Below are 17,222 nucleotides of genomic sequence, written 5' to 3'. Positions count from 1 at the left end.
TCTTCTCCTTCCAGCAATGATATATATATATTTTTTTTTATTACAAATACTATTTTCAATATTTATTTATTACATATTTATTATTTATAATTAATAATAATAAAAAATAAAGAAAAAAAAAACAAATTTTGTAATATTAAAAACAGTAATACAAATTTGTTTTAGTAAATAATAAAAACTAAAATGAATTAAGTTACATAAATGATTAATTTTTAAAATAGTAAAATTAATACTATGATTTTGTTTTAGTAATGTTATTATGCAAATTTTAACCAAAAAATTATCATATTCCAATAAATAATAATAAATAATTATATAAAAATGAATTAAGTAACATAAATGAAAAAAAATAAAATAGTAAAATTAATACTATAAATTTGTATTAGTAATAATGTTATTATGCAAAATTTAACCTAAAAATTATCATATTCCAATAAATAATTAAAATAACTATATAAAAATGAATTCAGTAACATAAATGAAAATTAATTCTATGAATTTGTATTAGTAATAATGTAATTATGCAAATTTTAACCAAAAATGATCATATTCCAAAATTTAGAATGGGTTAATGAGTTTTAAAATGGAAGTAATATTTTAATGCATGGTGAAGTAAAAAAAAACTATGTAATTGTATTTATAACATTCTGAACATAAAAATAAAATTGAAGTGAAACATTAGTTTCTAAGAAACATATACTACAATAACTATATAAAAACGAATTAAGCAACATAAATGAAAATTTTAAAATATTAAAAATAATACTACGAATTTTTTTTAGTAATAATGTTATTATGGAAATTTTAACCAAAAAGCAACCGTATTCCAAATTTTAAAATTGATTAATGAGTTTTATGCATGATGAAGTAAAAAAACAATTTATGTAATTGTATTTATATAATTTTAAACATCAAAATAAAGTTGAAGTGAAAGATTAGTTTCTAAGAAATCTATACTACAAAGATCTATTATTAAATTTCACTTAAAGAAAAATAAAATATTAAACTTAAAAGATTTGATTTAAAACAAAGACACTATAAGGATCACACTTTTTTAGGAAAACTATGAAAAAAAATCTTCAAAAAATAATTCATCTAAAAAACAAAATCAATTTTCACAAAATATAAAAAAAAATGATATGTAAGCCGTTACAAAAAATGACATGTGATTTGTGTAGCATATCTTATAATGCATGTTATCTACTGGAGCTATAATTTTATAACATAATTAAAATATATATTTATAACAAGTTTGAGATGTTATCAATTTTATCAAATGATTACCAAAATATTGGCAGAAACAGTATATTTAAAGTATACTATGTTTTGTTTAGAATATAAAGTTGAAGTTGCATCACAAAATTAACATCTGAAAATAATATATGAAGTCATTAATTACTTGAGATGTTGGATGATTGTATCAAGTGTCTCCAAGACAAGGGACTACTCTCAAAACAAAAGAATGATCAAGCTTATGTAAGATTCTAGAATAATAAAATTGTATTCAACAAATATATAAAGAAAAAAAATTAGACAAGAGAGTTAATGCTAAAACAATTTAGAAAATATTATTAACAATATTGTGTAACTTTCGTGTTTAACTGTTTCATAAAGCTAACCCAGCATTTGCCGCTACTTGGAAATAAGCCCAAGTAAGCCAAACATTTTGCCGGTAGAATCAGAACAAACCACATCATTTGAAAAATACTACCCGGATCCGATCTCTTATCTCTAGTGCATCTAAGTTGAGCAGCAAACATTTTCGGGAAGAAGTAGAACAAACCATTCACCAAAACAAACCAAATCATTTGAAACATACTTAAATTTACTTATAAAATAGAGAGCACGCATAAGTATCTAAGTTAATCAACATACATAAAATTATAGTGCATTTAAACTAGTGTACTTAAAAACAAAAATTTATATAAAAAAGACTTGAAAATAAGCATAAGTTAACACAAGGTTTGCCAGCAAGAAGCAGAACAATCCATTCACCAAGGCGCTAACACTAAATTAGAAATAGAAGCAGGGATACGGTACTCTTCTCCTGGACGTCCTCGGCTTCATGCACTTTGGCTACAAAGTTTTAGTTTTTCATTAAGAAAAACAAAGAATTATAAAAATTAGAAATGTCAACGTCGGAAGCACTCGCCGGACGAGAAAGCCGTGCTGCCCTTGGCAACCAGTCCAACATCTGTTTGAAAAACAAATGTCAAATCAGGAAAACAAAAGAAAGGGAAACAAAAGGTTGATTCAACTAAACAAATAGTAAAGACAAATGACAAAAATAAGTATTGATACAACAAGTCAAATAGGCCCACTAGGGTTTAAGAAACCGTAAGAGATAAGAAGCCATGAATTTTACCTGAGGGAAAAGCAGGGAAGCGGAAGGGACTCGTCATTGGACTAGGGTTTCGATATCCCTGATTGAAGCAAATTCGTGTGTATATATAACTATAGTCTATAAGAATCAATTCTTAAAAGTTTGTTTTCTCACTGATCATGTGTTTGATTGGTCTTTTTTAAAAGCTGTGTTTGCGGGAGAATGTGATTGATTGATGGTGGTCGGTAATAATTCGAAAAACCGTTTGAGAACTGATCAAAAGTGGTCATCATATTTCGAGTCAACTTGAAAACAAATCCTAGCATAAACAAAACACACCCTAACATAAAACTTAAAAACTTAGTCAAATAGTTTTTCTTAATAAAAAATTGTAGTTATTGATAAGGTATAAAGACAAAATCTTCGTATGACCTCTCTTTGGTTGAATGGATTTCTCGAATCGAAGTGGAATAATGAATATCAAGTCAAGAAACACAATACGGTACCGTTTTGACGCTACTCAAGTCTCTCCCACTCAATGAATCACATTGGACTGATCTTGACATCTTGAATACTGCAAACTCTTTTAAGTGAAAACTTTCCTCATTGTCAAGATTGACAAATTCATTTTTTTTTTCAGCGATTGACAAATTCATTATCTGATTGAGGATGTCTGAAATATGTTATGTAGATTTGGTATGGTTCCGCAAAGACTGTAGGGGAGAAAGAAGCTTGGAAGATCGCAATTGAGAATAATCTAAACCTAGTTGTCGTGATCCCTACGTTTTGTATCGGTCCAATTCTTAGTCTAGAACCCACAAGCTCCCCTCTAATTCTTCTGTCCATTGTCAAAGATTAGAGAATCTAATCACTCTCATAATTAAATTTCAAGTTCACAATATAGACCTTAGTTTTGTGTTAGTTTGAACTGATCTTGTGTCGACTGGGGTCTCGTCGAAGATATCCAATTCGATGTAGTAAATTATTAAATAAATTGATCATACCAAACATATGATATTTTCGCTAAAAATAAAAAATATCATATTTTATATCTTTACATTACTTTTTTAAAAAATGAATATAATATGATTTTTTTAAAAATGTAAACTTAATAATTGAAAATATTTAACATCAAAGAAGTATTATAATTTTTCATACTTTTTTTAATATCCTGATATTATTTTAGAATGAAGTTAATTGATGTTATTTTATAATAAAATGAATTGATAATATGAGGTAAAACATTGTGAACTAAATACTTAAAACAACGAAATATTATAATTTTTCATATTTTTGTTTCTTGATATTTTTTAGAATGAATTTATTGATCTAAATTTTATTTATTTATATTGTATTATTTATTTCCAAACAAATGATAATATTATGGTATATATAAAATATTGATAAATGATACCTCATTAAAAAATATATAGTTACTAAATGAGTAGTGAAAAATGATAGGATAACTTTTTAGTAGAAAATGATAATTAAATTTATTAAATATAAAAATAATGTATTTAAATTTGAGAAGAATAACATACAGTATGTCAAAAGAATAGAGTGCCACTTGTCAGCTTATTAGAGTATGAGTTTGAAGATATCTTATATAATATTATTTATATTGTATTATTTACTTCCTAATAAATGATAATATTATGGTATATATAAAATATTGATAAATGATACCTCATTAGAAAATATATAATTACCAATGGATATTAAAAAATGATAGGATATTTTTTTAGTATGAAAGTATAATTAAATTTATTGAATAAAAAAAATAATGTATTTAAATTTAAGAAAAATAACAAATGTTAAAATAATAGAATGTCACTTGTCAACTTATTAGAGAATGAGTTTAAAGAAATCTTACTTTATTATATAAGAGGTATGATTAGTTTATTTGACAACAATTTGATTCTATTATATGTTATTAAAACATGTGTAAAATTAATGTATTTAGAAATAATGTAAAGGAAGATCAATTAGATTACTATCTCATCTACCTGTTAATCTTTTTGCGTTTGTTTTAGACCAGTCTTAAGCAAACCAAATAGAAAACGTAACTAATACTCTAGGGTGACGGGTTAGAAAATTGACGAATCTCTTTTATAAAATAATCAACTTAGATATTGGATTTAAACATAATAGAATATACAATTATGCGCAATGCGCGGGTCTCATTCCTAATAGATACAATGAAATGAATAGAACAAAAAATTTATACAAATTCACTTATTGAGAATGTATCATCAAACTAGACTGTCTAAATTAAATTATTCTCCACAAATCTTTGACTATCTTAATGATCGACGATTCTTATAATATCGTATACAGTTTAGAAATAAACAATGCCGTTAAATACAATATCGTATACAATTTAGAAATTATCCTCAATCAACAACTAACACCTACATATAAAAGTTCACGTCAAAGAACAGCAAGTAGACGTTAGACATAAGAACAACAAATAATAACCATAAGATAATTTTTCAGAACGCAAAAATATAGAATATTAATAAATCTAAGATATGTTAAAATATTATAAAAATCATTTCGCGCATCGGTACTTCTAGTTAAACAATATTGTGTAACTTTCGTATTTAACTGATTCATAAATAAGCCCAAGTAAGCCAACATTTGCTGGTAGGATCAGAACAGATTATTCACCAAAACAAACCACATCATTTGAAAAAATACTACCCGGATCCTATCTCTTATCTCTAGTGCATCTAAGTTGAGCAGCAAACATTTGCCGGTAGAAGTAGAACAGACCATTCACCAAAACAAACCAAATCATTTGAAACATACTTAAATTTACTTATAAATTATAGAGCACGCATAAGTATCAAAGTTAATCCAACATACATAAAATTATAGTGCATTTAAAGTAGTGTACTTAGAAACAAAAAAATTATACTATAAAAAAGACTTGAAAATAAGCATAAGTTAAGCCAAGGTTTGCCAGCAAGAAGAACAATCCATTCACCAAGGCGCTAACACTAAATTAGAAATAGAAGCAGGGATACGGTACTCTTCTCCTGGACGTCCTCGGCTTCATGCACTTTGGCTACAAAGTTTTAGTTTTTTCATTAAGAAAAACACAGCATTCTAAGAATTAGAAATCTCAACATTATAGGATATTAAAACTTGCCTGGTTGTTCCGTCGGAAGCACTCGCCGGACGAGAAACCCTTGCTGCACTTGGCAACCAGTCCAACAGCTGTTTGAAAAACAAATGTCAAAATCAGGAAAACAAAAGAAAGGGAAACAAAAAGGTTGATTCGACTAAACAAATAGTAACAGACAATGACAAAAAGTATTGATACAACAAGTCAATCCGGGTTTGGCTAAGATGCTTGGTTACCTTCCGTTGGTGTGCTCTACCAGAGAGATGCGTGGTGAAATTTTCAAAGCTTTGGAAAGCATGACCATGGCAGCATACTGAGCAAAACCAGCAGGCAGATTCACCCGTTTCAGTGCCCTTATCCTCCTCAAGTGCCTCCTCAAGTGTTGTCGTATCATCCAGAAATAAACTTTTAAGAGTATCACGAACATCAAGGTTGCTTCTAAAGTTTAAAAACCGTCGTTTCGGTTGTAGGTTGTTTACTCAATGGACGGAGGGCTGATGACAATGACATTAGCTGGAGGTTGTTTACTCAATGCGGTGAGCTCAAAATAAAGATTCTCAATGCCACCACAACCTGTTTCAGAAAAGAAAAGACTTGAGACTCTCTATTCATCAAGGATCCATAACTTTAGAAAGGGGCACAAGGATGAGAGAAGATATTAACCGAGGGTGACGTTATGAAGAATGATTCCAGTGGAAGAGAGAGCTCGCAGGGTATCTTCAGGGACGTCTGACAGTAGGCCAATGGCAACGATGCTGAAAGGACCAGGGTAGCTTGAATTCTCCAAAACCCGTTTAATACACGGACCTACCAGACGAGGATTAAAGTAAGGGGGAACAGGACACTTATTGATGTCCCAAAGCACTTTGGTTAATACAGCCTCCTGGTCCCAGGAGTGTTGTTCCAACGGCTGCTTGAAAAAAAAAAACATGGACATGGGCGTCAAATGAATTAAGAAAGCTAAAACGTTATCAGACACGACTTTCTCACCATGCAAGTAACATTGGCCGGATGAGAATCAAGGGGAGCTGAGGGTACACACTGAGGAGGATCGGGTAACCAGCACAATCTCTGCTTGAAAATAAATGCAACATGGGGGGTCAAAAGTAGAAAAAAGACATAAAAGACAAAATTGTAGTGATTAGGCTAGGAGGATTCTTGATGATTACTAGCTCCTGATGTTCTTCACTAGATAGATGGGCGGTGAAATTGTCAAAGCCTTGGCTAGGAGGGTCACGGCGGCATACTAAGGAATCCCAGTAGGGAGGGTCAGCTGTTTCCTCCTCAGGTACCGCCGAATCTGCGTGCGTGGAAAAAAAAAAGAAGGTAGCCAGTTGAGCAACAAACAGATTTTCTGGTCATTTCAACAACACTGAGAGAGAGAGAGAGGGCAAATACACCTCCTGATGATGTCAAAAGATCACCGAATTTAGGCTCAAGTAAGTTGTATCCCTGAACTCTTCGTATAATGTTAGTTATTTTAAGGTCCCTATCATATAAGGCAATAATAGTAGCTGGAGGTGGACTCTTCTCAGTAAAGTCACAAATATGTTGCAACATTCCAAAGCCATCTGTTTAAGAAACACTAAAGAGGTGAGACTCTCTCTCTATTCAATCAAAGATAGAGATATAAGGATTGACAAGATGACTCTCTCTATTCAATCAAAGATAGAATATAACGATTGACAAGATAGAGAGAGAGATATTAACCGTAATCAGGGACGTTAGTAAGAGCAATTCCAGTGGAATAGAATCCTCTCAGGATGTCATTAGGAACGTCGTCTAGTACGCCAAAGGCAAGGATGCTGAGAGGACCACGGTAGCCATACTTCTGCAACAACTGTTTGATACACGGAACGATCCGACGAGGATCAAAGCCATCAGGAAGCGGACACTTGGTCATGTCCCAAAAGACCGCTTTTAAAGCTACAGCCTCCGCCGGCGAAGCCTCCTTCATAGAACCTAACAAAATCAAAATTTTCAAGATCGGCTAATCTTTTCTAAGAAACGGTAAGAGATAAGAAGCCATGAATTTTACCTGAGGGAAAAGCAGGGAAGCGGAAAGGACTCGTCATCGGACTAGGGTTTCGATATCCCACTGATTGAAGCAAATTCGTTTGTTTATAATGGCGGGAGAAAGGAGGCGGTTTATAATGGATTTCGTTTTAAGAATCTATATGTATACTCTCTTCTCCTTCCAGCAATGATATATATATTTTTTTGTATTAAAAATACTATTTAAAATATTTATTCATTGCATATTTATTACTTATAATTAATAATATTACAAATAAATAAAAATAATAATTAAGTAAATTAATTAAATTTTAAAATATTAAAAACTTAAATATAAAATTGTTTTTGTAAATAATAAAAACATAATTATATATAAATGAATTAAGTACCATAAATGATAATTTTTAAATAGTAAAATTAATACTATGAATATTTTCTAGTAATAATGCTATTATGCAAATTTTAGCCAAAAAATTATCATATTCCAATAAATAATAATAAAATAACTATATAAAAATGAATTAAGTAACATAAATGAAAATTTTAAAATAGTAAAATTAATACTATGAATTTGTATTAGTAATAATGTTGTTATGCAAATTTTAAGCAAAAACTTATCATATTCCAATAAATAATAAAAATAACAACTATATAAAAATGAATTAAGTAACATATATGAAAATTAATACTATGAATTTGTATTAGTAATAATGTTATTATGCAAATTTTAGCCAAAAAAATATCATATTCCAACAAGTAATAAAATAACTATATAAAAATGAATTAAGTAACATAAATGAAAATTTTAAAATAATAAAATTAATACTATGAATTTGTATTACTAATAATGTTATTATGCAAATTTTAACCAAAAAATTATCATATTCCAATAAATAGTTAAAATAATAACTATATAAAAATTAATTAAGTAACATAAATGAAAATTTTAAAATAGTAAAAGTAATACTATGAATTTTTTAAATAATAATGTTATTATGCAAATTTTAACAAAAAAATGATCATATTCCAAAGTTTAGAATGGGTTAATGAGTTTTAGAATGGAATTAAGATTTTAAAGCATGATGAAGTAAAAAAAATTTATGTAATTGTATCTATAACATTCTGAACATAAACATAAAATTGAAGTGAAACATATACTACAACAACTATATAAAAATGAATTAAGTAACATATATGAAAATTTTAAAATAATAAAAATAATACTATGAATTTGTTTTAGTAATAATGTTATTATGGAAACTAGGAAGTGGGCCCGTGCGTAAATGAAATTTTAAAGAGATTAACATTACTAAGTCATGTTTTAGAGTGAAAATTTGATAATGAGAGTATTTCGAAATTAGAATTTCTAAACTGGTTCTATGGTATTCATTTTTTTTATTTATCAGGTTTTGTTAAAAATATATTTTTACAACCTTTTATAATCTTAATCACTTTTTATTTAGAAGTGCTCATCATCGGCTCTTTTGCCAATAATAATAATAATAATAATAAGTTAGATAAGTTAAATCTTTATACGAAATAGGAGAGTGCTAAGGTGTATTTACATAAATTAAGAGTGCCTTACATTTTTCCTAGCTTCCTCCACACTAAACCAAAAAAAAAATTACAAACTCTATTGTTAATTATGTTTTAGCCCGACATATATAGGGACATTTATCAGCAAAAATAGAAATGTTCTAAAGTCATGAGCTCATTTATCAATTTTAAATCAAGATCGATAGAGTGTACAATGTGAACAAAACACAAATCATATGTGAGAAAAAATAGAAACATAAACAGATATGTGTATACATGCTCTACTGCTCGTTTTAAGTTACAATTGATGTTATAGTATATATATACTATGTAGCCGTATGCATACTCAATTCAAGCATATTGCCAATACAATGCCATGATAGTTATGCATGTTGTCCAACTAATTAAACTCTTATACGTTAAAATTAAAATCTGAATTAACAGTATACATATGTACTTATTAGAAATATATTTTTCAATAAAGCAAAAAAGAAAATCTAAAATTTCTTTTAGTGTTTCATCAATTAAGAGGGAAATATGTATATAAAAAATATGTATGAAATATGTTCACTTAAAATTTTAAGATGCTCACCAATTAATTTCTCTTTTTTTTTTAGAGTCAAAAGGAACAATGATACTTTATGGTACTTTTTACTAACTTATTTCTTGGTCTTCTTTATATTTCGTAGTTATGAATTTTAAAATGATGAAATTGACACTTTAGCCTAAATTTCCCTATATATACTCCACTATTTTCTTATGATATGAAGATGCAAGAGAAATCATGTAGCAACTTAGTAGACACAATTAGGGTAGGGTAGTAACCAAACCAAGACGCATATATATAAAGCAACATTACTTATTAAGTTACCAGTGACATGAATTTTTATCTGCCAAATACAGAAAAGTATACAACAACGTTTCCAGAACAATATTGTTACAATTTTTAAAATATAAACCTAAAAGAACATAAACAATGCCAAAGCCTAAAGACAATATCATCAGCTTACGGTCATCATAATCCACAACAGATAAACCATTTTGAATTATAAAAAATACTTTCCCATCTAATCAAACATCCAAAGAGTACTCCAAAAATTAAATATACTTATATACACATAGGCGTTTCCAACTAAATTCGTTAAATTGGTAAAGTAACCCTTGGATGAAATATAACTTTTAATTGTTGCAGGCTTGCAGCATGTTAAGTAGAAATGGTAACATTGTTCTATATTTACGAAGAATAAAAATAGGAGTATTTTTACAAAATTTATGTTTTATAAAGAAAGACAAAATATGATAACCTCAAGGAAAATGTTCACAAAGGTTGATCGTATTGGACCCGCGACGGACTTTCCGAAAGACTTTTTCGTTTGAAACACCGATTCAATTACATACATGCCTCTCTGACTACTCTCCCTCCATGGTAAACTATCATCATGAAGAGCAGGGGAGTTAGATGAACCCATAATATTTATAATGTAACGAATCATAATAACCTACTATAGTTACAACACAAACAGATAAAATGGTTAAACGTCTGTTAATTATTTCATATATTTTTTATTTGCTTTTAGTTATTTTATTATATTTTAGATTTGATCCTGTAGAACTGTCCTATACCATATAGGAATACAATATGATAATAAAGAAATCGAAATCATAACTCAAGCGGATAACTCAAGCGGAGTAACGTTTTTCATTGAAATTGAAATTGAAATCAGGATTCCCCCCCCCCCCCCCCCCCCCCACCCCCCACTTCATTAAACGGAGTCATGACTTGCAACATAATCTTTGACGCATCATTCTGCTAACAAGTGTTTTGGCTTCAAGGCATACGTCTCGATAAAAGCGTATCGTGGTTGTATATATACGTTGGTTAAACTCAAATCACATTTATTTTCACTTAGAAAATTAAAAACTCTTGAAATGAAAAAAAAAAACAAAAAGAAAAAAGAAAAAAGAAAAAACGCTATCAAAATAAAAAGACACACAAAGAAAGAAGTTCAAGTACGGGCGTTTCACAATCATTGAAGATCAAGAAGCCCTTGTACGAAGAAGCTTTTCTTTTGAAAGCTAAGAATAATTGTTTATTAACTTAAGAAAGGGAAAAAAATCGTTGATTAGAATATAAACTTTTCGAAGCAAAGCTGCTATTTCATTTCCACGGATTAATAACAACAACAGGTTTGCCGTCTACAACATGAGCGATTAAATGCCGATAATCCTGCATACGAAAATGATGAAAATCAGAAACTTTGATGATCTAACTAAAAAAAACTCAGACAGTATCAAATCCAAACAAAAATGAGTTTGTAATCAGCAAATGAACTAATTCATCAAAGTCAATTTAAACAGTACATTATAATGATGGTTAATATCAGTTCCACAGAAAATCAACATATGGCTTTATATATCAACATGCCTTTAATTATGATAATTAGTGGACTAAGCGACTAACTCAGAGGGTATGATATATGAATTCAACCCCATTCATCAGAGACTAACCAATATAGTTCTCCATCTGTCGGAATGAAAGTGACTCCATCTGCAGTTTTCCATATTATTTTTTCGATTACATTTCTATCAGAACATACAAGTCAAAGGATCACTGGTAAGTTTAATTCTTACTGATCCTCATGTTTGGAAAATAATTAAGAGAGACAGAAGAGGTAAGAGTTACATAAAAGAGAACACCAACCTAATTAAAGAAGAGTAACGATGGTAAGGGTGTCACATCTACCATCGTGTCACATCTTGTTGACTATAAGAGAATTTTACGAAAACAAAGACTGGATTTACAATGCCAAGTAAACGGATGAATATATTCTCCCCAAATAAACACCACATGTAAAAGTACATAACTTAAGCAATGCAACATCATATGTTTCGTTTTCACATCTAATCGAACATTCAAAAAATATCTAAATATAAAATCTACACATTGAGAATTGAGACATTAACGTTACAAAAATATGGCAGGCCTAATTACCATCGAATTCAGGGACAAACGATAGGCTTGAAAAAATTAAGAAACAAAAAGTTTACCAAACAAAGATTAATGATGACTGGGTTTAGAAAATATAAGAAACATCAAAAGGGTCGATTTTATTCTGTAATACATTTGTTAAAACACCAACGAATACGCATATCTCCACCGAGCAAACTGTTCAGTTATTCGAGGAGGAGAGAGTAAACTACTCCTTGCAGTGATTAACAACAATAAAAAAGTATGTAGATAAAAAGGGAACCATAACAACTACAATGGTTGAACGAATTCCAAATATATAGATCTGAAAAGAGGCAATTGAACATGTTTTTTACATAGAAAAGCGTTGATTCGGAGGGCTAAACAAAGAGAAGCGACGATTTGGGGAAAGAAGAAAAGTGTCTTTTCATTTAATAAATTAATGACATCAGGTTAGAGATAAACCGTTGGATGAGAAAATAAAAATAATTTTATCCGTTGGATTAAAAAGATGATATACTATTATATATAGATTTTAACCAAAAAACGATCATATTCCAAAATTTAAAATTGATTAATGAGTTTGATGGAGATTGTGATTGATTGATGGTGGTCGATAACAATTCCAGAAACCGTTTGAGAACTTATCAAAAGTGGTCATCATGTTTCGAGTAGTTGTCTGAAAAATGTTATGTAGAATTGGTATGGTTACGCAAATTAAAGACTTTAGAGGAGAAAGAAGCTTGGAAGATCGCATCTGAGAAGAAGCTAAACCAAGTTGTCGTGATCCCTACGTTTTGTATCGGTCCAATTCTTAGTCCAAAACCCACAAGCTTCCCTGGAATTTTGCCGTCCATTGTCAAAGGTTAGGGAATTAATCTAATCACTCTCATAATTACATTTCAAGTTCACAAATAGACTTTAGTTTTATGTCTGTTTGAGCTGATCTTGTGTTGAGTTGACTAGGGGCTCCTGGAAGCTACCCAAATTTCAGGGGAGGGTTTGTGCACATAGTCTAGACGATGTAGTTTCTGCACAAATCTTGGCAATGGAAGAGCTTAATACATGAGGAAGAATCTTCTGTTCGAGTTAAGTGGCTCACTCGTCAGATATCATTGAGATGCTAAGAATCAAATACCCATTATACCCATTTGAGACCATGTATGTAGTATATAATATCCTCTGCTCTAGATTTGAACTTTTTAAGATATGCCTCTGGTGTATCAAAATAAAACTTGTAACAGATGTGGTACTGAAGAAGGGAGAGATATGCCACATAGCTTGGACAAAACAAAGATACAAGAACTTGGCTTTACCTCTTCCAAGTCATTACGTGAGATGTTTGATGACTGTATTAAGTGTTTCCAAGACAAGGAACTACTCTGAAAACAAAAGAAATGATCAAGCTTTTATGAGAATCTTATGGACCTAATGATTCCACAATATGTCTGTTCCCATCAATCTTGGACACTGAAAATGAAATATCACTCATGTCTTGTGGAGTTTCTTTCTTTGGACTGATAGTGTCACGTGCTTGACAAACATGCACCTGTCCGTACAAGTAAAGGTACAAGAGAACGTGTCAGTCTCTCTACACTAGTACTCTCTACTTTAAAGGTGGTGGAGAATGTCACTTTTGAGAGTCGCCTCCATTTTATTTTTGGTCGCTCACAAGTCACAATCACTCCCAATCAGCAGCCTTCAAAAGTAAATGCGATCCAGCTGTTATGTACGAAGCAAGCATAGTAATTAATTCAACTTATAACTTAGATTCCCACTCTGTAGAATCTCTCAGGGTCTAGAATTTATTTCCTGAAAATAGACAACATTACAAGAGAAAAAGGTAGGACAAGAAGAGACCAAAGATATACGAAGACTAACAAAGAACAACGCATACAAGGAAATAGAAAAAAACATAAAGATTGAAGAAAGTGAAACCAACATCCAAATCGTGAGCAAAACACTCCCTTAGGACTGCTCTAAAAGCAAATGAAAACTCCAAAGGAGATCAGACGGCAAGGATCATACTTTCTAGCTTCTTCATCATGGTTATGGGAAACAGAAAACAAAGCTAACAAGTTGTAAACTAGGCCGAGCTTTCGCAGTATGTTGTCTTGATAGAAATTGACTCTTATTCTTCGAAAGCAATGTTGAGAGGCGGCGCGAGTTGATCGGCATAGGCAAACTTCAAATCACCAAACTCGAGTTCCATATCAGTGAAATCACAGTCAGGTAGCTCACTTGGAACGCTGTTTTCAAACCCGCCGATGTTGATATCCTTATCGAGCAAAGAGTAATCATCCAGCAGATGGTCAGAGTCGGCAGTAAGGAAGCGCTCAAAGTCTAGTCCCGCATCATATGCACCAGAAACCATAATATCCTCTTCTACTGATAAGAAGCTCAGATCAGGGATTTGCAGATCCGAAAAGTCGAAATTGGCAAACACTTCCTTGGTTGAATCACCAGACGCAGCAACATCTTTGTTCAGAGACGTCTTTTCTTCAGACAAATCATCAACACTGACACAAGAAACAGAAGCAGAAGCAGGAGAACGCAAGCACTGGCTAGTCACTGATACAACCGATGAAGAAACAGAAGAACGAGAAGAGGCAAATGCATCATACTCAACCTTTTTGTCAACATAAGCCTTCTCAGCATCTTCAGGAGTTTCAAAAGTACCCAACCATTGCTTAGTTCTAGTGATTGGGTTCATAATCTCAGCAGCAAATCTGCCTGATGGCCTCGGCCTAACTCCCACAGGATACTTAGCTTGCCTAGGAGGTATCTTTCTAGACGTTTTGACACCATCCTGAGAAATCTCAGAGTCTTCAGATAGGAAAGTAATCTCATGGACAATACGCTTTACCTTTCGAGGTTTAGGTATACCAAGCCATTCATCGCCAGAGGAATCATCAGTAGCATCAGGATCACTGACAATAACACTGACTTTTCTCAACAATCTCTTAGGTTTCACAGAGGACTTCATATCTGATCCACAAATTCAAAAAAAACACCTAAGATAACAGCAAAACCCCACACTCAAAATCTCTGATCAAAACTGCTGAAACAGATAAGACACTTTCAGGCTTCTGTTTCAGCGAACTATGAAAAAGGGTATTTTTTGCTTTTCGTGAAAACCCTCAAAAACTTCAACGCCAGAACAAGTCCTGCGCAAAATCCACAACCAAGACTTAACCTTTTAGACTCTTACCTGTAAGAGATAGCAACACACAGAAGATAAAAGAAGAAAGAAAAGGGCATACCTTTTGAGTCTTAAGCCCATGGAAATGGAAGGAACCTCAAGAACAAGCCTCTGTTTCGAGCAGAAGCGAAGAGCGTTGAGAACAGCGGTCAGAGTCAGACCAAAGAACAAGACAGAAGAGGAAGGAGACGATTGAATCGTAAAGGAGACTAGAAACAGAGACGAAATCACAGCCGATTCAGACAAAGCAGACATAAAGCCGCGTCGCGTTTACAAACGCCTTTTGGTATTCCGATTTCTACTAGCTCAGAGACCCCAAAAAATAAATCACGCCTTTTAATTGTTCCTGTTCTTCAAAAGAAACACAACCCAAAAGAGATAAGTGCCAAATACTAAAACCCAGAGAAAGAAACAAACACACCTACAACCTAAAACCCCTATAGGAGAGAAATCAAAAGCGGTGATTTTTATTTTTATTTTCCAACGGATATAATATAAAACGAAAGATCCGTGATTTAATTCCCAGAAGAAAGAAAGTGTAAAAAAAAAACTCCGGAATCAAATAAAAAAGAATATCTTTAAAACGAAAAAAGCATAAATTTACAGTCACAGTGACCAAATCTAAGAGACGAGAGAGTTTGTGGATTAACAAACAAAAAAAAAATCTTTCACCTACCTTGTGGGAGGTTTTTCTGAAATTCTATCTGTTTCTCTCTCTCTTAGGATAATAAAGCTCTTTATATTCGGTTAACTAATAATGTCACTCGTCACTACCTTAATTTTCTCTTGCTTATTAATATTTTTTCTCAAAATATAATATCTACTAAATTATTTATATATTAAAGTATATAAATATTATTAGCTATTATTAGCCACTGAAAAAACAAATTATGTAGTGGTTGTAATAACATTAAAATATTTTACATATCAACGATTTTATTTTGAATATTTTAGGTAGGAGTGGACATTTTAACCGAACCAAACCGACCCAACTGAACCCAAACCGACCCAAACCAAACCCAAATATACATTCAAACCATTTGGTTCTATTTTTCCTTAATCCGAACGGTTCGGTTTAGTTTGGTTTTAAACCGAACCGAACCGATAAGCTAATGTACTTTTTTAATTAATATTACCATAATTTGTAAATATGTAATATTCTCACTAACCCACGATTGCTTCCTCTCGCACATGTTTGATTTTGTTATTTTCTATAATTTTTCTAACTAATTAATTAATGTAGAATTAGGTTTAATGGTCTCTAACCCTATGTTAAAGTATAAAACTCTACAGACGTCAAACTTCCTTTGTTCTCTGCCCTCTTCCTCTGTTCTCTGCCCTCATAATCAACGTCATCGTCTCTACTCTCTACGGCCACAGTAAGAATTTTAACATAATTAAATTCTAAATCTAGCAATACAATTACGTCTATCTCAATATTAATAAAATGTTTTGTTTGTAGATGTCCAAAAGAAACACGACTAACAACAAAAGAAAAGAACATGAGTCTCCAACGTTGTCGCCAAAGCCAAAAAGAAAACTACCTTCAAGATCACCGGCATGGAAAGTTTTTACGAGGCTGGAAGATGACGAGAACCACTGCTCCTGTAATTTTTGTGGTAAAGTCTATTCGTGTAATCCTGCTACATGTGGAACCAGCAATATGATGACACATATGAAAAAGTGCAAAGCTTATTTGGATCATCTTGAATCTGATTCTCAGAATGTCATAGTCTCTAGTGGTGGACGTACTAGTGATTGTGGTGGTAATGGTGTTGGTATGATAAAGCCCTTTGATCAAAACGTGTGTAGGCAAGCAACGGTGAAAATGATTATCATGGATGAGTTGCCGTTTTCTTTTGTGGAGAATGATGGGTTTAAACTTTTTTGTGAGATGGCTGTCCCTTGGTTTACTATTCCATCACGAAGAACAATTACTAGGGATGTTGTTGGTCTGTACAAAGCTGAGAAATTTGCATTGAAGACTCTTTTAAGTCGAAATAGGCAAGCCATGTCGTTTACCACCGACATATGGACTTCTATCACG

At 31.5% G+C, this 17,222-nt stretch overlaps 3 protein-coding genes across 6 annotated transcripts; all 3 read right to left on the bottom strand.

Moving 5' to 3' along the window:
- Nucleotides 1–5,119: 5,119 nt before the first annotated feature.
- LOC147928076 (uncharacterized) lies at nt 5,120–7,638 on the bottom strand. 2 transcript variants are annotated; one of them, XM_087485855.1, is made up of 9 exons: nt 7,492–7,638; nt 7,164–7,415; nt 6,854–7,024; nt 6,623–6,753; nt 6,444–6,524; nt 6,117–6,366; nt 5,690–6,026; nt 5,478–5,545; nt 5,120–5,393 (listed from the first exon to the last, which is right to left on the bottom strand). In XM_087485855.1, exons 1-7 carry the CDS (start codon nt 7,526–7,528, stop codon nt 5,929–5,931), a joined length of 1,020 nt encoding a protein of 339 aa, XP_087341981.1. In that variant the 5' UTR covers nt 7,529–7,638; the 3' UTR covers nt 5,120–5,393; nt 5,478–5,545; nt 5,690–5,928. The 2 variants fall into 2 exon arrangements, with proteins under 2 accessions (XP_087341981.1, XP_087341982.1); XM_087485856.1 differs by having other exon boundaries at nt 6,117–6,363.
- Nucleotides 7,639–13,753: 6,115 nt separating this feature from the next.
- LOC147928075 (ethylene-responsive transcription factor ERF116-like) lies at nt 13,754–14,959 on the bottom strand. Its single transcript, XM_087483445.1, has one exon. The coding sequence runs from the start codon at nt 14,957–14,959 to the stop codon at nt 14,105–14,107; it is 855 nt and encodes a 284-aa protein (XP_087339571.1). The 3' UTR covers nt 13,754–14,104.
- Nucleotides 13,754–15,921, bottom strand: LOC104741262 (uncharacterized). Of its 3 annotated transcripts, none has more exons than XM_010462070.2 (3): nt 15,852–15,921; nt 15,237–15,521; nt 13,754–15,140 (listed from the first exon to the last, which is right to left on the bottom strand). In XM_010462070.2, exons 2-3 carry the CDS (start codon nt 15,428–15,430, stop codon nt 15,068–15,070), a joined length of 267 nt encoding a protein of 88 aa, XP_010460372.2. In that variant the 5' UTR covers nt 15,431–15,521; nt 15,852–15,921; the 3' UTR covers nt 13,754–15,067. The 3 variants fall into 3 exon arrangements, with proteins under 3 accessions (XP_010460372.2, XP_010460373.2, XP_087339572.1); XM_010462071.2 differs by having other exon boundaries at nt 15,237–15,526; nt 15,852–15,918; XM_087483446.1 differs by lacking the exon at nt 15,852–15,921 and having other exon boundaries at nt 15,237–15,744.
- Nucleotides 15,922–17,222: the final 1,301 nt, after the last annotated feature.

Source organism: Camelina sativa, chromosome 14 (genome assembly GCF_030686135.1).
Source record: "Camelina sativa cultivar CO46 ecotype springtype chromosome 14, ASM3068613v1".
Classification (NCBI taxonomy): Eukaryota; Viridiplantae; Streptophyta; class Magnoliopsida; order Brassicales; family Brassicaceae; genus Camelina; species Camelina sativa.
This window is presented reverse-complemented; position numbering and strand designations above follow the sequence as displayed.